The sequence below is a fragment of the Apus apus genome, chromosome 2 (assembly GCF_020740795.1).
Source record: "Apus apus isolate bApuApu2 chromosome 2, bApuApu2.pri.cur, whole genome shotgun sequence".
Taxonomy (NCBI): domain Eukaryota; kingdom Metazoa; phylum Chordata; class Aves; order Apodiformes; family Apodidae; genus Apus; species Apus apus.
In genome coordinates, this window is record NC_067283.1 from 87,954,901 (window position 1) to 87,981,048 (window position 26,148).

A 26,148-nucleotide genomic window follows, 5' to 3' on the forward strand; every position below is an offset into this window, starting at 1 on the left:
TTTAGACAGCTACAATAGTGTAAGTACATCTGGGCTACTACAGAGTGGCATATTTGTAGCACTCAACTCTGCCAGGTTACCTGCTGTGCCAGTTTATTATGCTTAAACTTTTTGTTTGTTCACTTTTGGGTGTTGAAGTAGTTCAATGGTATAAGAAGCAATAATTTTCGCATATTTATGGCTGTTTGTCTACAGCTTCTGCTGATGGGACATAGCTGTTGGTGTTGATGCAGTACATTTTTCTGAAGCTAGTGTCTGGAGTGACAGTTGCTCAGTGCAGCTGAAAGAAGATAGAGAATTTTAGTAGGCAAATTAAGAAGGCCTAATAATGTTGAACCCAGATCTGAAAGTTGTATTACATCTGAATTACCCTGATACTCAGTCAACTGCTTTGGAACAGAACCACAGCCAAAAGTGGTGGAAATATATCACTCTGTAGATGTGAAGTGGATTTCCGGAAACAAGTTCCTGTTTTAAAAGCAAGTGTTTTCTGTACTATGTAGTGTAGTTTTTCCACCCAGAGAAGGAGTCTTTCACTACTGGTGAAACAAAACCACCACAACTGGTGGTTGTATGATTATTTTACTTAATGGTAGCATAGTGTCATCAGCCAGTGTGATACGCTGTAGAGAATAAAAATATGTTGTTTTATTTAAAAGCAATAAAACTATGGTTCACCAGTTTCACTGGTTAGTAGGTGTTCTGAAGGAGGCCAGTAAGATAATTAGGACAGAGGTGTTTGTGTGTACCTTCCTGCTTATTCACATGAATCTGCTCATGTATGCAAAAAGGTTTGGAGATCAACCAATAGCCGCCAAAGCTTCAGGCAAATGTGAATTGCTGAGTCAAGTTAGAGAGATGCATTTGCTTTGTAAGTGATATACAACATGACCTGCAGCCAGGAGCAACACTAAGAATCTTTCGCTTAAAATAGTCACATCTGGATTGTGTGGTCCAGCCTAGGTGAATCTCTAATATTCGTCTTGAAGGAATGCGTTGTGTACAAATCAACATTCATTTATTGCTGTACCACTCATGTCCTGGTATCTTACACCTGTACCTGTCTGTCTTTCTGGTTCTGAATACTTAAGGTCAGTATCTTTTTCCTATCCTAAAATGGTTGTTGCTGTTGATTCATATCCGTGTTGGCACTGTACCTGCCAGGCCAGGCAATGAAAGGAATTGATTTGTTTGATGTCTTAATATAATTGAGCATAAACCAAGTGCAGTGGGAAGCTTCTGTAATTATGTTGGAATGGTTTCCTTGGTTTGTGACCAACTTTCTCACATCCCCATGGTAATTTGATGCTGATGGCCTCTTTCCCAGCAGTTGCTGTATGCTGTGTTCCCTTTGTGTGCTAGTCGAAATTGAGATACTTGGACCCTCAAACCTTGAACACATTTTGTGGGCAATCTTATTCCCCTCTTTAATAAGGAAACACAGCAGTTCTCAAACCTTGATAAAATTCACCAGGGGAATCAGGTAATAGCCAGATTGAACACTTAGTTTAGCTTTTTTCACAACTGAAGGATAATGAATTTTAACTGATAAGTGCTTGGTGTACAACATGCCTTTGGATTGTATTTTCTTTGAATTGTCCTTTCTGGTGGTATCATCTCAATGGACTTTTTACAGCTGTACTCTCAGCCTTGTTACCAACAATGCTGCGCTTAATCAGCTTGTATAAGAATTCAGCTCTCAGTGTGAAGGGTCAGTGATCTTGCACTCAAGTTTCAGTACTGCTTGACTTAAAAGATTACTTTGATCTTGTAATAAAAAGCTTGAGAACTTAGCAGATGTTTACAAAGATGTTGTGTAACTTCTCATGCAAAGGTAGGAAGCATGCTATGACACAGGACATGTCCTCAGGGATTTTGGGAGAAGTACTGATACTCATATTTGGCTGCACGTATGTAGACTAATGTAATTTAAAAGCAATTGAGCCGAGTCTTTATTTGAATCCATATTAGAGAACTTGAGTTTTAAAAAAAGAAGCAAAAAACCATAACTGTTTGGTGTGGATAATTTGGGGGAGTTTTATTCTACTGATGCTCATTTTCTCAAAACCTCTTTATTAAATGATATTTTCATTCACGGTCACTTGGCATAGCAGAGCCAGCCTGTAGAAGGTTAAAGCCTCATGCAACATTTTGAGAGGGCTCAATATTCTATACACTTGTAGGGCATGTAAGTGAAAACCCTTATGCATCTGTGTTTCTCTGTAGTTTCTTCCTCTATGTCTAAGATGGCAAGTATCTCTCAGCTCTAGGGAACAGCATGGAACAAATGGGTGTGTTTCTAGCAGTCTTCACAGGAGCTCAATTTCCAGTGCCAGGAGGTAAACGTGGAGAACGCAAATATGGGTGGTTTTGCTGGTTTTGATTGCCAGGGTTAACATCAGTGAAAATGACATGCTTACTGACTTCCAAGGTAAAGTACTAGAGTTTCTTGTGCAAAAGTGGTGGCTGTTCAGCATTAGGGTTCTCTGAGTATTACGGATCCGGGCATACAATGTCAGGCCATCTATATTGGACTCGTAGAGAACCAGGAATACCCAGGCCAGGCTAAAAAGTATGTGTTCCCAAAAAATACAAATTGCCAAAAACTTAGACTTGATAATGAGGATGGTAAGTCTCTCCACTATAGATGTCTGATTACACTACTTGCAGAAGAATGCCATGAATACCTGCAGAGTATTAATTGGCATTTAAATGTCAGATATATTTTTGAGATAGACAGTTTCAGTTGCCAGGTGCCAATCCCGGTTAGTCTCATTGTAGATGCTTTAAGAGTAATTTGCTTAATATGACCCTTACACCAGCCAACACCATTAACCTGTTAAAATACTTCAGAATTCAGCACTTCAGGCAGCTACTTCAGTGGGTATGTGGTAAGTCTAACTGAAATTAGCAGAAGAGTTAAGTGAATACTGCACAGAGCTTCTGAAAAGATGACTCAGTCCAACATGGATGCTTTTTTAGCAGTTTTGTGTTTGCAGAATGTACTTTTAGTGTACCAGCGATACTATGGGCTAGTGTCTTCCAACACTATACACTCTGGCTGTATGTACCTTTCAGATTCTGCTTTAATCTACGATCATACCTTTTTTCTTTCATTTTCTTCTGACAGTAAGACTGCTTTTTGCTAAGAGCCTTGCTGAGCATTGAGGACACCTTTTTGTTTAAATAGCCTAATTGTTCTTTGATCTATTTTTGTCTTCTGAGGTAAATCAAAGCCCAGGGCTGAAAAGTTAGTGACACTGCAACTAAAGAGAGATGCTTTAAACAGATACTTTTTTTCAGATCAGATCTGTCTGGTCTGGAATTTAATTTTGTGTTTCAGGCTTCAATAGTTAATTTACAGTCATAGTAGCAAAAGAACAGTTTGGGTTTTTTCTGCTCAGAGTTGCCAACCTCAGTTACTAAAGGTTATATTGCATCCTAGTCTCATGTCAGGCAGAGCGGTAGTAGGACAGTATGTGACTCATGGAGATGTGTGAAAGTGAAAGGGAACACTTCTTGAGAAGAGGTATACTTTTTAGTTTTGGAGTTTTGTGCAAAGCATTCTTACAGCAAGAGGAATTACATTTTACTTCACAATGTTCTTTGTGAACATAAGGGTAGAATATCAATTGAATTTCTAACCAAAGCCACAGGGAACTTAATGTTTTGAGGATTTTTGTTCATTAAATGCAGCTTTGTTTCTGTTGAATTGTAGTAGTAAGCTGAAAAGGCAATAGTAGAGAAAATAAGCTTGAACATGACTTTCTGGTTTTAGGCATGCTTTTTCCAAATATGTTCTGTTTACTGTAGTGAATAGACAAAGTCTGGGCTTTTTGAGAATCAATGTCACCTGACTTCATGGCACTGTGTACATCTTCTGTCCTTACCAGCTCAGTTGTTTTCATTACTTGCTGGAAACAAGGAAGTTCGGATCTGTCACAAATAAGTTACATCATACTTATTACATGACACTTATTTTCAGTGAAATGGATGGACAATGACTTATCCTCCATGTAGTTCAGAGGCTGTAGTATGGGGAACAGTCTGCTTCATTAGATTTTGAGTTCTAATTCTGGGCTCATTTAAGAAATGTGGGGAGCAGGGTTGGCTTTGGTAAGCACCAGTTAATTTTAGTGCACTCATGAGATGTTGTGTGTTTTCTAAGATTTCTCTTTGAATAATTCAAAATTTTCTGTGTCAGAACTAAGATTTACCAGACGCATAGGTGTGAGGTGTTCTGCTATATTGTTGGTTAGTTTCTAATTCAGAAATAAAGCAGCATTAAGTCCATAAAATTTACATTTTGGTGTAGCCAGTTTTTTACCCAAATAGATTAATTTTGTGGGTGATTGCACGTAGTGACTTCACTGTTTGGAGCAGACTTTTAATAGATCCACCTTGTGTCCAGCACTTCAAAACTAATTTTTTTTGGCCACTTTTTAGTTTGCCTTGACTTCAAGAGAGGTGCATTTTTACTTTTATTGCAGGGGGCTTTTTTGCCACTTAATCCAGAACTCGCTTAACTTGTTGGATATGTCTGTCCAGGAGGATGGAAAAAATTGAATACTCCAAGGAGAAACCCTTCAGAGGACTCTTTCTGAAGTGCAAAATTTATTCTCGAAAACATTTCCTTAAAATAAAAGCATAATAACACTGAATTTTCTGCTTGTATGTGAAAGTGGTGGGTTTGCATATTTGAGACATTGGAGGAGAAATTAACAAAATTAAATCACATTGGTAACTAAGCACAAGTTTTAAGATATCCCAGATTGGCTTTACTACAGGGCAAAAAAACTCTTAAATCTTGACTGTAATGAGAAACTTATTTTTAAAGTCAAAGCATACAATCTGAGCCTGTGGTGGTAATGCTTGTTGAAAGTGTTTCTGATGTTAATGCTGGTTGATGTTACAGCTACAGACATGAGTGTTTTAATGATTAGGAGATGAGGGAGGAGCATCAGTGATATGGAGAGGTTGACTAGGGATTGACCATTCAGGTTGCTCAAATATAAGAATGAGGGGTGGTTATATAAGACTGAAATTCAAACTGAAAAGATGAATGATTGTGGATCTGTGAAGCTTCTTGTCAGGGGACTTCATGAGTGTAAGAAATGTATACAGACTGAAGTATGTGGAAAAAATCCACATCTGGCTCAGGAAAATACCAGAAAATAGTTGTGGGCTGAAGAACACTTTGGAATATAGTGGTTTTTTCTGTTTATTTTTGGAGTTGGGGCTAAAGTGAACATGTGTCGTACAAAGGAAGAAGAATCTGAGCAAAGAGTTATAGCAGAAAAGAGATAATCCAATGGGTGACCAAAGTCTTGTCATAATTTAAAATAAAAACTTAGAGTGAAATGTTGTAAGCAGTAATAAGAATAGGAAAAGCACATTTTTTATTTTGTGTTTAGTATAAATGTGGATAAGTAGGTGTTAGAGGGAACTAAACTTTCTAATTCTTCTTCATCACTCTTTTTATTAGCAAAACCAAATAGGAAGCTGACTTTCCTGTACTTGGCCAATGATGTCATACAAAACAGCAAAAGGAAAGGACCAGAATTTACAAAGGACTTTGCTCCAGTAATAGTGGAGGCTTTTAAGCATGTTTCAAGGTACAGTAAACTTATGTACAGTGTCCTTTATCATAGTGTATTTGGGGGGATTTAGAGAAGTCCTTAGTTTTTCTCGTCCTTGTGTGCTATTTTTGTACGTGAAGTCTTGTTAATTTCATTTATTCAATGTTCTTTTGATCTAGAATAGTCTTAATGCTGTTGGATGAAGTTACATAGTAAATTCATCTGCATTCAATCCCTTTTGCCTTAGAAGGCTGTTAAATGTGCCTTAAACCAAGACATGCTTTCAGTCTGTGTTTCTATGCTACAACAGTTTGATACATTTCATTATCTGTGTTGCATGATTTATTTTTTCCCAACAGCTGTTCATCTCATTGCATGAGGATGCTGGAGTTGAGACAGAATTATTTTCACAAGTTCCACAGCTGTTGAAGTAAAAAAACAAAAAAACAAACCACCACAATTTGCAGTGTTTCAGAAATAGCATTACAGACCTTTGGATTTGTGGGTTGAGCAAGGAAACAGAGGGAACTGGGCATTAGCTTTTTTAAATGTACTTGCTAAGGCATCTTGAAATGGTCTTCACTTTCTTTTTTTAAAAAAAAAACCCACAACAACAACCGTGATTTTTTTTTTTAATTTCCTGAGGTTATTTGACTTCTGGTACTCTTATCGTTGTCAAAATATACCAGGGTCTTTTTGTGAAAGATAATCATACAGCAGTGATTTCACCCAGTGCTGATTTTTGCTTTTTTTTTTTTTTGTAACAGTGAGTCTGATGAGAATTGTAAGAAACACCTTGGTCGAGTGCTCTCTATATGGGAAGAAAGGTCTGTTTATGAAAATGATGTGTTAGAACAACTTAGGCAAGCTTTGTGTAAGTATTTTGTGTGTGTATGGATTCAGTCACTTGTTTGAAATGTATTTCCCTGACTCCTCTGTTTGGTTTCATTTAGATGGAGACAGAAAGGTGAGGAAGCGAACATATGAGCAGATAAAAGTTGATGAAAATAGCTGTTCACCTCGAAGTTCTCCCACTGACCCTCCACAGGTAAATGCACGTTTATAAAATTGCATATTTGCATATGATTTGATACAGAATTTTGCAGTTACTCTTGATTTTGAATGGTGTCTTTTTTTCATTTAATGAGGTACTGCTTCTGAACATCAGCTACTACACCTGAAACTTCTTCACAGTACTTTAGGTTATAAATGAGGCTAAGAAGTTGAGCATGCTGTAACATTAATCAGTTTAACTCTAAGCCACCATGTATGAACTGTATCCAGCTTGGTCCACATCAGGATTTCAGCATTAGTTTATATGTTTTAGGTTCTAATTTTGTTTCCAGGATGGTAACCAGTAACACATACATCAAGATTGTTACCAGTCTATTAATAAAATATTTCTCAGTGTTGCAGTCAGGATGGTTGGGAAAAGTTCTTGTTGACCTTGCATTGTTTTTTCTTTTATAATTCTTGTAGGTTGTTATGGTACAGCCATATCTCAAAAGCTTTTTTGTTATGGCAAGGAAACACTGTCCTCAATCAGTTTAGTATGTTTCTCTGTAACAGATGTCTGGGCTTCTATGAACATCAGCCCTACTTACAAAAGAAGTGCACTGATCTAATCTGGTGTGGTAGTGAAGCAAAACTAGAACAAAAATAATATCAAAAAAGTATAGTAAAATGATCACTACTGTCAAAAAGAAAATATTTATAAATATTCCTGTTTCAAAAATTTAAAGCAAAAATATTATAAGAAGGTGACATTTAAAACTAGGAACACTGCAATGTTGTTCTTACAGTTAATGGCTTAGTTTTGCTTTGTTTTCTGTCTGAGAGGGGACAGAATGTTGCTACAATGTTGTTATCATAAATGCTTTTAAAATGACCATCAAATTATTCTGTAAGATCATTGTGAAATACTGTTTGATACCATGATCTGTTTATTTAAACCATTTCTCAATCTTGCATGCTTTTTTCAGACCACAGATCTCATTAGAGCATTGCAAGAACTAGAAAACGCTGCCTCTGGGGATGCAGCAGTTCATCAGAGAATAGCTTCTTTGCCTATAGAAGTTCAAGATGTTTCCCTGTTAGACAGAATAACAGGTGAGGGTTGTGCATCCAGTACCTGAAAAGCTGTTGTCAGAATCTAACAGTATATAATGAAATCATGCTTTACTTATTTTTCTCTGCTTACTTTTTAGATAAAGAATCTGGAGAGCAACTTTCCAAAATGGTAGATGATGCATGTATGCTGCTGGCGGATTACAATGGCAGGTTGGCAGCTGAAATAGATGATAGAAAACAGCTAACTCGAATGTTGTCGGACTTTCTCCGATGTCAAAAAGAATTCCTTGCAGAGAAAGAACATAAGCTGGAAGTGCGTAATATTTTTAGTCCATTCTTCACTTAAGCCTGTTCTTTAAATGCTTTTAGTTTGCCTAAACACATTTTCTCTTCAAAGGTAAATATTTAATCACCACTTTTAGGTCTTTGCTTCCAGCACGTTTTTAACAAGACATTTTTTTTGTTCTAGTGTTCTAAATGTAATAAACCAGCTCAACATCAGGTAATGTTACAACTGTAATCCCTTCAGTTTTTGTCTGGTTTTTAGCCTGTTCAGTCTTCATTAGATGTACAGACTTAGTTTTAGTAGTGTAGATAGAAAGTCTTTCTCTGAATGGTACAAACCTAATTCGTCATAGAGTAAATTTTTTCTTATTCTTTTCATTGTTGTAAGTCTTACTTATGCATTAGGTTGCCTAATAATATTGTTCTTGTGAACAGAGTGATCTTTTTGGTAGTTGCAGGTTTGTGAGGCCACTTAAGCGGTAAGAATTTAATTACTGGTTTCAGCACAACTTTTAAACCTGACTTAAACCCAGTAAAATGGAGTTTTAGGTTCTACAGCCTCTTACACAGCTGGTTAGCAGCATTTGTAGCACAAGCACCATTAGGACAGGACAATTCATTAATAAAAGAAGGTTGCAGAGTGAACAGCTTATTATGAGCAAATTATCCACTAAGTTACTCAGTTCTTCACCATTATCAGCCATCTGTTTTCCTTTCCTGCCATGTAATACTGTCAAGCCTCCTGTTGAACTTCCCGTGTATCCAGTATAGGTCCATACATTTGCATGCATTACTTCCTAAATCCCTTTGGGATTCCAAATCCCTTGTCTCAGCTTTGAGACATAGGTTCTGGCACTAACTCAGGTATCACAGCAATGGAGCTGAAGCTCTGTCCTTTTGCAAGCAGAGATAGCTGAACAGTTTCAGTGCCATGTAACCACAGCATTTGCAGTAGTCCTTACATAATGCACAAATGAATTGCTCTTCAGGTTTCATATGACACAGGCCTGTCAAGAACATTTTCCTCACTCTGTTGTTTCTTTACCCTTTTATAACTTGATTTCAAATTTTTGTAGTGTCTTTGTTCAGGAAAATGCTGTTCACAAAGTATCTGAAGTGATCATTCAGATCAGTTGTGTCATTCCTAGAAGACTCATTTCCTGACTTCCTTTTCTCCATGCCTCACAGAAAAGCAATTGATGAAGGTTCTTCCTATCAACTTCACTGTGTTTATTCTGTGGGAAGGATATCAACCAGTTTCACCTATGATAGATGGTACTCACAGTAGAGCTGATTGCAGTCATAACTGATCCAGCTGCACAATGGAACCTGGAAGATTAAAGAACAAGAAACTTTAAGCTTTTAACCATCTACCCTACCTTCCTTCTCTGTGTTGTGTTTAAAGGACAAGGTCTTACAGGAACAGTGTGGAAATTATTGCCGTAAGACACTCACTTCTTTTTGTAGATCATTACCAGCAGTTAGACCCTATTTAGGTATCGTAGACTAGTGGGATAGCGAGTTGCTCATAAGGCAGTGACTTAGTCCTTCAGACAGACTTATACCTCTATAAAAACAAAAGAGCTCAATTAATGCGAAATTACAAGTGGAAGGTAGCTGTGAGCAGATTCCACTCTTGTTGGTTGTTCTCAACAAATACAAACAGTTGCATTTCCCAGTATTACTAGATCTAAGAATTCATGACTGTAAGAGAAAGCAATTGCTTATTCCCAGGTTGTCATGACCCTTAAGGTTTCTTGTCTGAGTTATTTAAACTGTTAAAGAACCCCATTCTAATACAGCACACTTCCAGTTTCAGACTGGCTTCAGAGGTTTTTCTTCAGAAATCAGGAGTCAGTCTTCAGTATCTGTAGCAGTCTGTTTCAAGCAGTTGAAGTCCTAGGATGTGGAGGTATACTGTAAAAATGTTTTTAGTCTGATCAGTGGGGTTTAAATGCAAGAACTGTGAGCAAAGCTGGTGGCAACCCAAGGTATTAATAAAGAGCATGAGTCAAGAGATTGTAAAGAACAAGAACCTTAAAATCAAGCTTCTAAACGTCTGTTAAGATGAGTAAAGTGACTGTACGCTCACTACCTGCACTGACTTGTAGTTAGGGAAGTGGAAAGCTGATAAATATGCTCAAGTTTTGAAATTTTAAGATCAGGATGTCTTCATGATATTGTCTGTAGGGCCAGCTGTCTTAATTTCTGTTTGTTTTTATTTTTTTATTAATTTAATGAATGTCTATCTTCTGATACAAATAACAAATGCCTGTAGCCAGATGCATTTGTGTTCTGAAGCAAGGACTCTGTTTTTACAGTCTTGGGAAATATCTTACCTCAGATTGAGCCTTGCTGCTTAGCTTCTCATTTGAAATAGCAGTGGGAAAGGGCCTATCATCTAATTCTTTGAGAATGTATTTCCTGAACTGCCTGTGTGTAGATTTTGCTGCTCAGGTTTAGTTTGTGGTGAAATTAATTTGTTCTACACAGACTTGTCTCCTTTGTTAGACTCTGGCTACTGATATTTTTTTGAGTGTAACATGATCTCTGGATTGTAACAGATCAGTTTTCATTTTTTTCTGAATTAGTGTCACCTATCTGTGGGCTTATTGCAGAGATCCTACCTTACTGCTTTGTCAAACACCCAGGTGTGGAAAGAACAAAGTAATTGTATTCTTAGTGGAATCTAGAAATGTTACCTGCTGTTGACCTGGTTTAACAGTTTTAGAATTTGAATCCCCAAAGAATTCTTGTTAACTTTAAACTTTAGATGGGAGCTTTAGACCTGAATTTGCAGATCTTTTATCTTCTGAAGAAAATGTACAGGTAAGTAACTTTGAAAAAACAATCTTTCCATGAGTACTTCTTTAAAAATAAGAGTTTACCTAATAGTTATTGCTAAACAGAAGTGTGTGATTCCCATCAAAATCAAGGTAATGTATGCATTAAATCCTGACAGGAAATTTTGACAACAGATAAATTATATGGCCTATCATGTCTGCATAAAGAGCTAACTGTAGTGCTTAATAGGTGACTTTCATAAGTCTTCTCTGGGTAAGTAGTGTCATCTTTAGCTCTTATATTGTTTTCTTTAACATCTGTCTAGCTTCTGTTGCAGGTGGTGGACATGGACCTATCTTCTAATGATGTCACCATCCATTAGTACATATATCCTGCTTAAAATAAATTTAAGAATCAAAATCTTGTATTGTCTGTTGTTTTTGAAAACTGAAGAGAAGGAATTGTATAACTACTCATACCAAGCCTCTGCTATTTTCATCTATATTCTCACAAAAGTTACTGAGTTTATGCCCAAGATGGATAAGTATTTATCCAGTATCCTTCCTTTTTCTTGAAGATTGAAGCTTTCACATGGTTTTTCCTAAAACTCACAAGTCCTTTCAGTTAAATGATTTGAAATTCCAGATGCAGAAGTTTGGGTGTCAGTTGGTACCATTGAAGCTGCCGTTACCAAAAGCAAAGAGCTGTGAAAACAAGAATTTTTCAGACTTCCCCTGTCTAACTTACACTCAAGTTCTTGGGTTTCAATGAACATCAGAAATAAGAAGTGATGGATGAAGAACTTGTCCTTCACAAGCACAATAAAAAACTTTCACTTTATTAATATACATATGTCTTGCAATTTATGTAGGTAGCAGAGATGTATTTTAAAAATTGCTGGTTTGCCCCCTTAGAGTCTCCCTTAGATTTAGGATTGTCTGAAAGAGCATTTTCCCTTCACTTTCCTTAGTTTTAACATAGTATAAGTGTTTAGGTTCCATTGTACTGTAGCTGTATCTGAAAATGGTAGATGTGATTCTATATTTTAGAAAAAATGGAACATTTTGCAGAAAGATTTTTGTAGGAACCCTTTTTTCTCTGAACTTTGAGAATGAATATAGTTTCCTGGGTTTTACTGTCTGATTCTTACTCCTCTGCATACTTGTTTTGTCCCCTTCCTACCTTCCTGCCTGTCCCCTGTTTTTTGAACAGAAATGTTGATCTCACTGAAGGCAAATAAAAAGAGCTTTTTATGTTATGGAGGTATAGAGAATTAGGTATACATAAGTTTATATCCAGTTGTGCTCATGTCCTTGTGATAAGGACTGTCCTGTAGACTTTCTAGAATTAATGTGGTCTTAAAAATACAGAGATGATGTGAACAAAAGAAGTACTTGATTACTGTCTTTTTGTATTGCTTTTGTTTTGCCTTTTCCACACTGTCATTGATTAGAGTAAATAGACTCCTACTAAATTTCAAATAAAGGCTTTGATAGTTCAGAATCTTACATGACTTACTGAGGAGTGTGAACAGGTGATCATATGAGCTTTTTCTATAAAAGCAAGAGAGCCTCCTATCACCTTCACTGTGATGTTACAGAAGAACATGGTGTTGCTACACTTAGTGTATACTGAATTAGCCAGTTTCTTACATAGCTGTTCCATCAACTTGCCACTTTAATTGAGGAACATTCTTGTCACTAAATCCAAATATTTATGAAGGATATGATACTTTGGTAGGACTACTGTGTTTTAGCAGCTTGCATTTAATTAAGGCACTTTTATTGATGATACTGCTGTCTTGCATTCTTTATTTTCTAAATCTGTATAAACAATATTCATATCCTTGCACTCACATCTGGTTATAAGTGTAGTTTCTTAGCATGTCAAGAGAATATTATATGTGTGACACATTTTTATTTCATGATTGAGCTTTATACCTCAATATAGTTTGACTTGTCTTCCTAAAGTAATTAATTTTGCCAGGAGATTTTATGAGTAAACAGCAAGTAGTCAGTCACCCTAGTGTGTAGCTCTGGAGTCAAAGGCTTTTTTTTTTTTGGCCTTTCCCCCCCCCCCCCCAGTTCTAGCTTAATTATTTCAAATGCAGACAAAAATATTAGTCAAAGAATGTAGGCTTGGCAGTGGTGTAACAGGCCTCTTGTGTTCAGGCTTTGTTTCTCAGTGCAAGACTGTATTGATACTATTGTCTACCCACTCTTCACCATGCCCTTCATTTTATCACAGGGTGTAGTGCTTTCCTTACCTTTTTTTTTTTTTTTCTCCCTTTGGACCCCTTATACTTAGTACCCCTGTATGCCAGCTTCTGTCTTTGAGTGCCAACTGATCTTGGGGTAATACATTTGGTCATGTTTCATACATTTTAAATCCACTTAAAAGAAATTGGATTAATTTCTTCGTAACCTTGCAGCTGAGGAGTGAAAGTATTTTGCTGAACTTTTGGTTGAAGTTGAGGAAGTAATTTGTAGCATGAATCCTACACTATTTTTTGTTAAAGGGTGGAGTTTGCAGCATTGTAGGGAATCTAAAGCTCCCTAAATGTGACAGCACCACAGTAACTCAACTTAATCTTGAATTAGAGCTGAGTTGTGCTGTACTTGCTGATAACAGTGCAGTGATTACCAAAATTGGCATCTGGGAAAATTTAGGAAGCATTCACTAATGCTAATGTGTACTGGTCAGGACTGTTTTGAGTATTTAAGATCTTCTGGTGTCTCTAGGTAGCAGAAGACTTCCTGTAAGTAGTGATACCAAACAGACCATGTTGTGTGGTCTCTTTTGACATGAACAACCATTGCAGTTAAATGACGGGAAGGGGGTGTTTAAATCTCTTATCTGCAATGGAAGTAGGCTTGCTAAGCATACTTGCAGGTTGCTAACCTGTCTTTTAAATGTTCCTTTATTTCCATGAGCACTTTTTATGTACCAAGAAGTGGCAGGAGATAAAGCTGTATAGGTTATGTGATGTAGAAGCAATTTGCTGGACTGGAGCAGAGAGCTACAGCCCTTATATCAAATGGAACAAAGCACAATCAAGTGTTGCTCTGTTCTGTACCCATTTCATGAGAATAATGCTTAATTTCTCATGTCTTCTAACCTCTCTGTACTTGACCAATAAATAAGCCATTTTTATATTGTGACTTAATGACTGCAGTATCAGATACTGTGGTACATAGTTTCTCAGTCTGTACATGATAGACGAGTATTAGACTTCAGAGCTCTATCTTGTTACTCAGAGCAAGAGAAGTTCTTGAAGATTTCCACTTTCTAAATTAAATTGTCAGGTATTTCAGTATAAATCCTGGCTTTTCTAATAGATCAGGGAGGTTGTAGGTTGTACTTTGCTCATCCTTGTGAAGTAAGGATAACCTTTTTCTTCAATTCATCATGTTTTGAAACATTGCTTGTCACATTGAAGATGCTGTGTTTTTGAAACAGGGTAATAAAACTGCTGCAACTTTTTACCAATTTAACCCTTATTATTTGTGAAAAGTTGGGCATTTTGTTGTGGTGTTTTTTTAGCTTTCACTCTGCAGCTTACCTGTTACTTTTAATTTGGAGGTGGAGGGGAAAAAAACACAAGATTCCATCACATTAATACCCTTAAGGTACCTTTTGAAGTTACAAAAATGCCAAAAACCACTGATCTTACCTAGGCAGGACTTGCTGTTGTTCATGAGACTTTTAGACAGAACATTCCTGGCTGTTGCAATGCAAAAACTTTATACTCTTAACCAAAACAAATGGATCTTATTGTGTCATCCTCAGAAGAACAAGTTCTGCAGGTATGTAATGGATTTGGGGTATGTGCAAGCAAACATCTGAGAGGATGGGGAAATTGAAAATTGAATTATCAGTGCTCTATCTGGAACTTCTCATGTTTTTGAAGGACAGCTGTAGATTTCTAGATGGCTTCATCTGGTGCTTTCTACATCAGATGTTCCCTTTGCTTCAATCAGATGTTTGCTGGAAGGTAAAAAAACAACTGGATGGAAGAAATACTAAAACTATAGCACCCATTTACATTTGTAGTAGCAATGTAGTTTTTCAATTTGAGACTACACCTTTGCAACAAGCCATAATTTCCAACACTAATACTGTTACTGTTCAGACTTCAAAAATTCCCATATTTTTCTTGCTAGATGTATTACATTTTAAAAATGTATTTTTTAAATCTTGATTATGAATACAAAATTGGCAGACCTGTAAACCCTGCTTGTGTCCCCCCTGCAACTAGAAACTTGCCTATTTAATTGTTATGTGTTAAAGCATCTGTAAATTCCAAATAAGTAAGACTGCACTAATGACAGGCAGCTGTGCTGGGGAGAATTTTCTGCAAGATATAACTACACAGACTAGACACTGAGCTTTCTCACTCAGTTTGAGAGTTACGAAACAAATGCTTTTAATCTAGTTTCAAAAAAACCCAACAACCTGAATGTAGTGGATGGAAAGGAAGAGGGAAGGAAAGCTTTCAGAAAGCTCTGCTCCACAGTTTTGAGATTACTTGTATAAACCACCTGCATAGAAATCTGTTGCATTACCTACTGTCTTCTGGTACTTTCGTTTAACAGGAAAATGAGCGTATGTATTCAAAGATAATGGTGTTTAACTCGGATGCTGTGCTCCTTAGTGTTTTCTTTAAATTGTGACCTAAATAAATCCTCTTGCTAGGCTGATAATCAAAAGTTACGCCTGGAGATATTTTCTGCCATCATTAAGATTTAGAAACTTTTTTTTTCTTCTAAGAGGCTTCTGTGTGAAGTTAAAAGGAAGCACCACACTCAAGTTACTCTTTCCTATGGCCTATACCTGTAGTTAGATGTTCAGGGGTTTTTTGCATTTCTGTTAATGATCTGGTTGAAAGGGCTCAGAAATCTGTCAAGAAAGAAGTGGCTAGAGAAGATCAGTTTGCTTGTTCTCTCAGCCTTGCTGTGAAACGACACAAAACAGATTTCATTCTATCTCAATTAGAAACTTGATGTTTCCCCTTAAAAACCAGCATAACGTTGGAAAAGTGATATGTGCAAAATCTGGTGCAGAACATAGTAGCACTCATGAATTTGTGGGCAGGGTGAATACCTTTTTGAAGAATTTGATTGCACGCAGCAAGGAAACAGTCTATGAGCTGACAACCACTGGCTGTTTATGAGACAGCATTTGAAGAAAATTTGCCTTCAGTGTAGTTACTGCAGTTCTCGAGTGCTCATATGTACCTGTGTCATCACATATATGTAGGAAAATAGTTATCTGCTTCTGTAATTGTCTGAGATGGCAAATATTTTCAGAGCCTGTTAATGAAGTAATAGTATTTTGTTATTAGTTGTATTTTAATGTTAGCATAGGGGAAAGTAAAGTTCTGACAGGAAGAAGTGTTAACTGGCACAAAATAATAAGTATAGGTCATGTCAAAAAGACAGAACCCTGTTTGCATTCAAAAAAAGTATTACTGAATTATTATTTTTTTGAAGTATTTCATTTTATGATTTGTAAGCACAGTTCACTTTCCATGGTTTTATCTGAAACCCAGAGCTTGAATTTAAATCAGTCTATTATGAAGTTCATCAGTTATGGGTAAAATACTGCTGCAAATAAAAAACATTGAAGAATTCATATGCAACGTGCATGACCTACATAAGGATAACTTTCAGTTTTAATAATGCTTCTGTCAAATCAAAATTATTTGAGTTCATATGAATCAAAGTAAGTTCATAGTTGAAGAAGTTTGATCAGTCACTAAAACTATTTTGTTTTCCTAGTTGAAATAAATGATGTAGCAGTGCTACTAAACTGGTCACAAGGTTTATTGTGACCACTTGAACTTTTATGGTCTGTATGCTCTTTTTAAATAGCTACAGATGATCTGAAGGACACCTTCAGCTTTTCTGTTAATTATAAATTCGCTATCTGAAATTGTTAATGAAAGTACAGATAAGCAGACAAACACTCGCCAGCAGGTAGAGTTTTAACACATCATGGTTGTGAGGTCTTTTTGTTAGACCAGTAGCTCTCCAATGTGGTGTTTTTTTCATTAACCTCGGCCTAAGTAGCAAATCATGTAAGTAACTTCCATTCCTTTTTGGTAAAGGCTAAGTGTAAAGGACAGAAATACTACTCAGTAGGACTCAAAGTGAAACTGAATTTTAATCATCAAGAACATCACACACCAATGTCTAAGTATATTAAACTTGGGGAATTATACTTCAGAAATACTCAATAAAATCCAGATATTTTACAAATCAGCCACTCCTGGTTAAAGGGCTTCAAGTACCAGCTGAGAAAAGATTAAAACTATTAGGGGAAAGAATGTTTCTCTTAGCTGGACTGTTGCTGAAAAGTCCAGTTCTTAAAAATGGTCTTTATCTTTCTGTTAAAGCAAACAGATAAAAATACAGACTTCTGAAGAATGTTTTTTTTTCCGGTAGTAGCAACTGTAGTTTAATTAATACTTGCCTGATTCTGAAAATTAATCTCCGAGAACACTGATAACCTTTTTTCCTGGAGAAGCCAGTCTGGAAGGCTTACCTCTGTACCAAAACACAATGTGTGTACTCAAAATCAAAATGCTCAAAGGAGAGTGGGAAGCCAAGAAAACTGCAGGGCTTTAATGTGATGCTGCAGCTACCTGGTAGGAGTGTTCATTCTTGCTTTGATTGGAACTGGAAGCTGAGATTTATGATTGCATATATATTTACAATTATGATCAGGTATATGTTTATACACACGCACACACTTATTTTTTCCTAGCACTTTATTAAAAAATGTGTTGTCTTAGAAGCTGGATTATTTTCTTCATATCTAGATTGCCCTGATTGAGTGGGGTATGGTACAGATGTCTGCAGGAGGGAAAAACTTGGAAGCTATGAATTAAAAGATGGTTAAGGACAAAATGAAAACACCAGTGCTTGTTACTGTCTCTTGAAGCTGTATGCATTAGTTATTCTGGGGAGTGTAATGAAAAAGTAAGAGAGCAATTGGGAGACCTATTTTAGCAGCAGTGAGGGAACAATGTATTTCACATCCGTTGTGCTTGCTGAGTAGTTTCTTAGCTGTGGAAAGGGAGAAATGGAAGAAGTTCTTTGTCACAGGAGTGCTCACCATCACCTGGTAGGGGTGTAAAGTGGTCTTTACACTTGCCTTCAAATCTAATTCTAGACCAAAGAAGTGGCCAGTGTACATTTATTTCTGTGGGCAGGCTGAAAGTTGTGATGTTTTTCCAGTTCTGATGAAAGTAAAATAATGCTGGATTAGTCTGTTTTGGAGTTGGTGAAGTTTTTCCACTGCCAAAATCTGGAGTGCTGTCAACTAAAAATGATGGAAATAAAGAATGCAAGGGAACAACTCAGGATGATATATAAATCCTGTAAATGAACTCTGTGTTGCCTTGGAATTTCATTCTACTAATATAGTATGAAGATATATCTCTGAGATAAAAAATACATTGAGATGACTTGATTAGAGAGGGCAAAACATTTTTCTGGCACTTCTCAGCTATTGCTGGCAGCGACTGGTGGAAGAGGGGAGAGTGAATTGATGTTATGGAAGGCTTATAAGTATTGTGCTAGTCTGATTTCTCAGGAGACTTGACTATTGCAATCATGCTGCCAGTCTGTCACTTCTTCTTTCACTTAACAAGGAAACAATCTTAAAAATAATTCAGTTCCTTTGAAGTTTGATAGAATATGTTTTGTAAAGAAGTGGATACAAGAGAGGCCCAAAGGAATGCTTCAGTAGCTCTTCTTCTCTCAGTCTGCTATCCAGTCAGCCTGTGTAGCATGGAACCAGTTGTGACCTGTGCTGCAGTTTGCCTAAAACTAGTTGGGCAATGTAGATGATGTCAAGGGATATTGGGATGGGGAGGGAAGAGTTGGAGGGGTTGCACTGGGTGGCAATTACTTTGGGATGGGCTAGTTGTGGGACAGAGTTAGGACATTTAGCTGTTTATTTACTGGAATCAAATAGCATCACCATTCACTGAACATCCTTTTACAACTGTGCTGCATCATTTTGAATAAATTATACTATTAGAGGGTGTAAAATATTAGCGTGTAATAATAGCATTGAAACAACATTTCCCTGAAAAGTATTAGTCTGAAGCACCAGTGTTGCTCTCTCCAACATCACTAGCTGCTTTCTTTTCTTTCCTGGTTCACTGTTAGATTAAATTCTTGTTTTTCACAAAAACACCTTTCTGCTTAATTGCCTTCATATGTTAAATTGACCTCACAGCAGGTTCTGAATACTCAGTGGTTTGGTAATTTAGGAATCTATTATGATTTCAAATTTATTTAAATAACCCTTTTGCATAAAATAAAACTACATCGCTCCATAAAGGAAATAAAGAAAAATCTGCTGTCACAATTTTTTTCAAAGTGAAGAAGAGCTTCAGTATTTGGAATGGGATGGTACATATTTAAATGGAAAAAGTCAGAAAATGTTATTGTCTAAGAGCCAAAAAGGAATTTGAGTTACTTGGCTTTCCACACTTTTACACTACCAAATAAATAAACCCACTTTTTAAAGCCAATGCAAGGTATTTTTGAGGGGCAGCAGCAGGAGAGGAATATGTTGTGACTTTTTAGGCAGAAAGTGAACATAAGAGATGGATATGTTTTACATTTTTATTAGTGGATGAAATAAGGACTTAGAGGAGATGGATTACCATTAACAGTATTATCTGGCTCCGGCCTTATCTCCCTGTTAAGGAGAGATTAACTTCAGACTGGCTTCATGGTCTGAATGAGGTCAGTTCTTTCTCCATAGCTGGGTTTGTTTGCTGCAGCATGTGCATGAATTGTGAGCGCAGGTGAGGGAGGAAGCTGTCAAGTGGGAAGAATGCCACATACTCTCTAAAATAATTGTAGAAATTGCGATAAGCACCAGAGGATTGGAATATTAATCAGTGTTTTGTCATTTAGCACAGGTCCTATACTATTTAAAGCTATTCTGCAAGTCTTTGATTTGAAGTGTAGGCCAGTGTTAACTAATGGGTAGAAATCACTATAAAATTAAGCTTCTGTCTGTAAATTAATGTTTCCCTCTGTTTTGGTTGTGTTGTTGTTGTTTTTTCTTCCTTCCCATGCATCCAAAACATGCTCCATCTTCAAGGCCTTAAACCAGATATGGAGGTTCAGTTTTGCAGTCAGCACATGCAGTGTTTTTAAAGCTCTGCTGCATGGAGAATTTGGGGGTAGGAAATGTGTAGTGGCTGCTTTGTTAGTTACTATGTTGCATGGTAGAGTCAAGTTTTGAAAGACACAATTGAAAGCTGGAGATTAGCGTTTGAGCTTTTGAGTTCTACCAGTCAAATACTTTTTGTTGTAAAGTCAATTCTGAAAAAAATAGCAATAAAACAATGTGAAGAAGACTGGAGAAGCAAGATTTATAGCTGACTTTGGTCCTAGAGGTCAAGTAGATACTTTGCTCTAGTTCCTCAAATTCTCATTACCCCTTTCCATTCCCAGCTATCTGTTTCCTCCAGCCCAAATACTTTGTTCATCAGACAGCAAAGGAGGTATAGAAACAACCTCATTTATTCCAGAGCTGTGCCTATAAACAAGTTCTTGGATTTTTTGTGGAGTGCTGAGCTCCTTGTAACTTCTTTAAAAACAAACCTCAGTGCTGTCCTGATCTCAATAAAAGTGAGCCCTCTGATTGCAAAGATGGTAGAAGGCAGAAGACTGAGCAGACGGTACAACTCCCCCAAGTGTTACACTTGTCAGTCTTTCAAGCACACACAAGTTTTAATGTTATTTGTTTCTAGGTTGCTAGTAACTACCAGAGTAGGAGGAATGTTTCTTCAAGGGCAGGAGATAGGAAAGCAGTTGTTTCCTGTGTCGTATCTTAATTCACTATTCATAATCTGACCTATTGCTTTGTTTTCTCCTCAAACCATGGTCCCTAAGAAAACACTGTAAATGTGGCATTCATATAGAATCTTCCCCCTTCTTTCCCTCCCTCCACCTTGTCTTTGCTGTCCTACACGTTAAGACTCAAGAGTGGAGCTGAATCTGGTGCTATTCGTTGCCTAAGAGTTCAGAGTACCAAAGTGAAACCTGGTTAAATTCTAGATGTATTCTAGAAACATTGTAAAATCTGTGATGTTAAGCTACTTTTTCTCTGATGGAGATAACTGACATCCATCAGCTGTAGTGAACCATGGTCAGAAGATGGTGGCTTATTTAGAAGGTCAGTATATTTGACTGATAAATTGAGTGTGCCATCATTGTACAAGCTTTATTCTGGAGTACTTGGCCTCTGATTCTGATAATCATCCAAAAAAAATCAGAGATTTAGTTAAACTGGTATTTGATGGTTAGCTTCCAGCTAAATCTTTTTAGTCTTTCACTCATCTCTGATTCTATAATAACCAATGCAAGCAACAGATACTGCATGGGTGCCAGTAAGTCCTATTTTCTTCTTTTCCCATTTTCTGCCTTCTGTCCTAGGAAGTGATCGTGGTGGTGATTTTTGTTGTTGCTGTTTTTTTTTAAATGAGTGGTACATTAAACAACCTTTAGGTTTAAACAGTTTAGATCTAGAAGATGTACCACTGTCATTTTTTTTTGGTGTTTTGCTAAACACGTTAGTAAAACAATTTAGCATGCCATCTTGCAAGCCAGGTGTTTCTTGTCCTTGCTACCACGGGTTACGTAGTTAGTTGAGTGCCATTTCCAGTAGAGAAACCCATAATCTGGCATAGGATTATATTAGATGTAACCTCTGTGGAAAGAATTAAATTCTATGTATACATCTATTAATTTGCTATCTTTGCCATAACACAACTACTGTGCTTAGCTATGGCATTATCTGAAGATGCTGGAGTGGAAAGTCTGTATTTATCATATTATCTGTGGAAGAAATCAGGTGCTCTTGCTCAGCAATGTTATCTCAAGGCTGAAAGACTGTGGAATAGAGCACAAACAGTGATGCAGGTACAAACTCATAGTAGAAACTACAGTCACTACAGACTGATTTGGTTCTGGAGAGCCTGCATGAACTTTCTCAGACAACATGTCCCTGTCAAGAACTAGTAATTCCTGATTTTCTAGATTTCTTCTTGTGCCATAGTGCTGTCTTAGAACATAGACAGCAGCAAGAAATTTAACGTGACTAGGCTATCCTCCAGAAAGTAATCCTTAAACCAGTACTCCTTTGATTTCCTTGCTAGCTTCTCACCTGTACTTTATATGGATAATCAATGTACACCCTTGCTACAATGCCTGTAAGCAAAAGTCATCCCAAAGCCATTGAAAATGTAACGGGCTGTTTCTTCTGCAGTTGTTTGGCACCCCTGTTCTCAGCATTTCTAGAAAGAAGCACCCTGAAACTATTTTTTTTTTAATGTCCTGGCTGATTAGTGTCTTCTGCCTTATGAGGAGAGAAGAATTCAGGCCAATTTTGTGGAACACCAAGATTTTCCTGTATTCCCAATCTACACTCTAGTAGTGCTGTTAACACTTTGTGCTAATCTTTGAGTCCTAGAGAGGTGCTGCTTAATTCTCAGGCTAATCAGTGTTACTGAGATTGAACTCCAAAGGATCATGCAACTGCTTTCAAGCCAGGAAGTTTTGACGTATGTGCAAATCAGAATATTATTAGCAGAATTTTTTTCATATCTTACAGTGCAACACAGAGAAGCTTCCTGTCACTGTGCTTACTAGGAGCATCTCATTTATTCAATTTGTGTACTTTGTGCTCTACGTAGGCATGCACAACTTGGCAAATATCCTAGCCCCAAATCTTTGAAGCCATGCTGGATAATAGCCACTGTAGTCAGTGGAAAATTTATGTTCTTTTCATGCAGTGTGATCAGAAAAATTATACGCACAGAGCTGTAGGTTTTTACCTCATGCTTCAGTTAAACAGTAAGACAACTTTGCTCTCTCTGTGCCATCAGCTGTTACTTCCCCTCAGCAGAGGCTCCTCTTGCTGTTTTGTTGCAATATCAAGGACAAGCTGGTGCTGGCTGGGAGGCACTGAGTAATTCATTTGGGTTGCTAAGCCTCTTCAGCTTGCGGTGTCTGGCTACTTTGTTTCTTTGCACTCCCAGGTGGTTTGCAGGGTGCCCGTAGAGAAATTAACTTTCGTTTTACAAAGTGTTCCCTTTTAAAAAAAAATAAAATTTGGAATGCATGGTGACTTCTATGATCACTCTTCAAGGTAGTATCTTAAATTTGGGTGCAAGTCTTTATATTTTATTATAAGTCATGGTTCACTCATAAGTTATTTACAGTAAGTGTACCTTGGATTTAGTGCTGTTCATTATCCTATGTTTCCCCTCCTGCATGGGGGAAATGTTGCCCTTCTGCATGATGGTTGCCACACAAAGTGAAAGCTAAGTGACATACCCAGGCCTAATACTTGAGACCTCTACGTCATAGCAGGCTGGAAACACATACCAAGAGGGCATTTATGTTGTTCTTTACAAACTCTTTCTCTACCCCACAACTGATCATGTCCAGAAGACGAGAAGTCTTAAAACATGTCCTGGCAGGCTGGTTTTGCTGTGCCAGCCAGTCAATCCAGCTTCTGCCTGAGCTCCAGCTGCAGATTGAGTCATGCTCGTTTTGTTTCTCTTTATGAAAGTCCTGGTTGCCAGATACTAGGCATAGTTTATTATTTTTTTCTTTCAGACTTGGTGTTTACAAGAGATCTGGAAGTGTGAGCTTATAAACAGACCAGTCCTAACAGTTTACTGAACAAGCAGGGAAGAGAGGGACAAGTAATTAAAAATTTCTTAGATACTCCACAAACCATCTATATTCAACTGGTATTCAACCCAGTTTGCCACAACAATAAGCCCTTTTCTGCATCAGGAGTACAGTCTCCATTGCTACTTCAGGTCTTGTTTTCTCAGGAAGCTTGAATCAGCTTACCAGTGGAATGAGATGTAATTATTTTACAATTTGGACATCAAATCTTATAAACCCCCATACTACACTGCTTTCCTGAGGTATTGTAAGGCAAAACAACATTTTAAAATATTTTAAATTCTTATTTTAGCTTGTATAAATTAAAGTAGAGCCTGAGTTTTTCTGGAACCTTTGATATAAATTGAAAAAAGTTAGTGAGAGTGAGGTTTGTATGCCTAAGAGAGAAATTTGGAATGTCTGTCATTAAAAAAAACAACCAAAAAATGAGGTTGATGTACCTGGTGAAAGTGTATGTAACAGACTGACAAACTGACATGCAAGAAAGACATGGCAAAACAGGGAATTTAGGCTATTTACTACTTTGTATAATTCAATTTTTGCAACACTGGAAACCCAAATAACTGGTTTAGGACATACAGTGAAGAAATTGATGAACAAGAGTAACTGTGTTTAGATATTTTATTAATGCCTGCTAAATAGTCAGCAATCTTGGTCAATTAAATCTTTGTCAGGAATATCGGCAATGCTGTACTTTGCAAACAATGATTCTTCACTGTGTTCCTCTCCATTTCAAAATTACACATTTATTGAAATTTTGATGACAATTGAAAGAACAAGACAAATTTTTACTTTATTTGCATTTTTCTCTGTAGTGTCTATTTAATTACTCATTATCTAATTTATAAATATCTTGGCAATAAATTGCTGTAACAACATTTTACTAACTACGTTCTCCTGATGATCTCATCTTCCAAGATTACTTCATCCACAACTGGACAGAAATACAGACCCACAAAGCAGAAAACCCAACAGGTACCCTTAGAGCTTCTATATAAACCAGGATAATTATTTTGAAGACCTTTCTAATGAAATACAGGTGCCTTGAATGGATGAAAGATGCTTTAAAAAGCCAAGACATTTTAGATAGAAATTATTGCTAACCTTTGATACACTTTTTCTTTTATCAGTAGATGACAGAAGGATGTGCATTAGTGAGATTATTGCAAGCCGTAGGCTTTTGGCTGGAAAATATTTCATAATGGAAAAGAAAACTTCAGGAAAAACACTGTAAATGCCTTTCCTTCTTCTATTTAATGTTGTTTATTTGTTCTGTGTTCTGCTTTCTTTCTAGACTTCATATTCTCTGGTTGCTCACAGTTTCTTCCCTGATAGCGTCTTTTTACACTGTTTTTGTTATAAAGTAAAACTAGCTATTTGAGCAATTCGGAATTGAGTAAATAATCTCAGAAATGGGTGGCTGTGCCAAATTTGCTACCTGAAATTTGTTGCTTGATAAGAGACTTTTACATTGTGTATTTTTCTTGTAATTGCTCTGTCTTCTCTATTGGTATTGCTTCCTATATGCAAAACATTCTCATCATAATATTTTAATACTAAAGCTTGAGGGTGAACACTGTTTTTTTTTTAAATAATAATAGAACTTGTATCTATGTGCAATGTTAGGAAATTATGATTCTTTTCTTGTTGGCTGTAGAAGGAGTTGTGGTTGGTTGCTTGCTTCATGCGTGGTAGAGTTTTCATTGGAGACATTCCCACGGGACTGCACACTCCCCCACTCCCTATCCCTGCGTCAGTTTCAAGGAGTAAGTCAGAGTATCTACTGCTGTTCTGTACTTCTCCCCTTCCAAGTTTACCTTTCTCACGCTCCCATGCCCATCACAGAACACTGCACTTGAAGTATCTGTTTCACAGTTGTGAAAGGAGAGAAAGAACAAATTTCCATGCAGCATATTGACTATTTATCTTACACAGATAATTATTCTCGTTAGTCACTTAGACTATAGTTTCAATTCTCAAATGACGCTGAGCACTTTCAAACACCATTAAAGAAAATCAAATGAATGTTTATCTTTGAGCTGTAACTAAATCCTCTTCTTTAGAATTCATGTCTCAAAAATGGATGTTTCAACCTACTTAATGAAATTATGAGAATAAGTTGACAAGTGTAATATGAAGCTGTCTAGCTGATAAAAATTTATTGACTATGTTCATTGGGTGATCCCTTGGCTTATTTTGAGGACCATTTTTTAAAACTCTCCTGAGAAGTAGACACATGCTCTTCAGGTAAGACTGTTCTGTAACTGTAATGTAGTTGTCCTTCATGGCTGTTGCTTTGGATTGGAGTCACTTATGAACTGGGAAAATAAAAAGACAAATTTCTATTTTTTGTAAATATAGTTTGAAGAGCTCGTTTAAAATGGCCCAGGCCAGTTATGCAGAGATAGATCTACACTGACAGAATACTTAAATGAACAAGGTCAACAGCCTGGGCTTACCTGTAGCAGAAAGTTGAGGTCCTATATCTGTATTTCTTTTGTTTATTTCACTTGAAATACAGCTAATACCCACTCTCAGGTGAATACTGATTCTTCTGATACTGAAGATTCCTGAAACTTCTGATTCAAACACATCTCATGCTTTTTCTTTCTTGCTCACAGGTAAACACTGTGTGGCTCTACACTGCAGTTGCAAAAAGCTATGTACATAAGTCTGCTTTAAGCTCTCTGCTGCTT

The 26,148-nt window shown here is 36.9% G+C and overlaps 1 protein-coding gene across 2 annotated transcripts in view; it reads left to right on the forward strand.

The window, feature by feature from the left end:
• The window catches only part of RPRD1A (regulation of nuclear pre-mRNA domain containing 1A), a 44,338-nt gene that overhangs the window by 5,109 nt on the left and 13,081 nt on the right, over positions 1-26,148 (forward strand). Inside the window, exons 2-7 of one of the 2 annotated variants that reach the window (XM_051610771.1) lie at positions 5,486-5,615; positions 6,347-6,453; positions 6,533-6,627; positions 7,562-7,688; positions 7,787-7,962; positions 9,123-11,138. In XM_051610771.1, the coding sequence (XP_051466731.1) occupies positions 5,486-5,615; positions 6,347-6,453; positions 6,533-6,627; positions 7,562-7,688; positions 7,787-7,962; positions 9,123-9,134 (647 nt within the window). In that variant the 3' untranslated portion in view covers positions 9,135-11,138. Of the gene's footprint in view, positions 1-5,485; positions 5,616-6,346; positions 6,454-6,532; positions 6,628-7,561; positions 7,689-7,786; positions 7,963-9,122; positions 11,139-26,148 lie in introns of those variants that run through there. The other variant, XM_051610770.1, reaches the window with a different exon arrangement.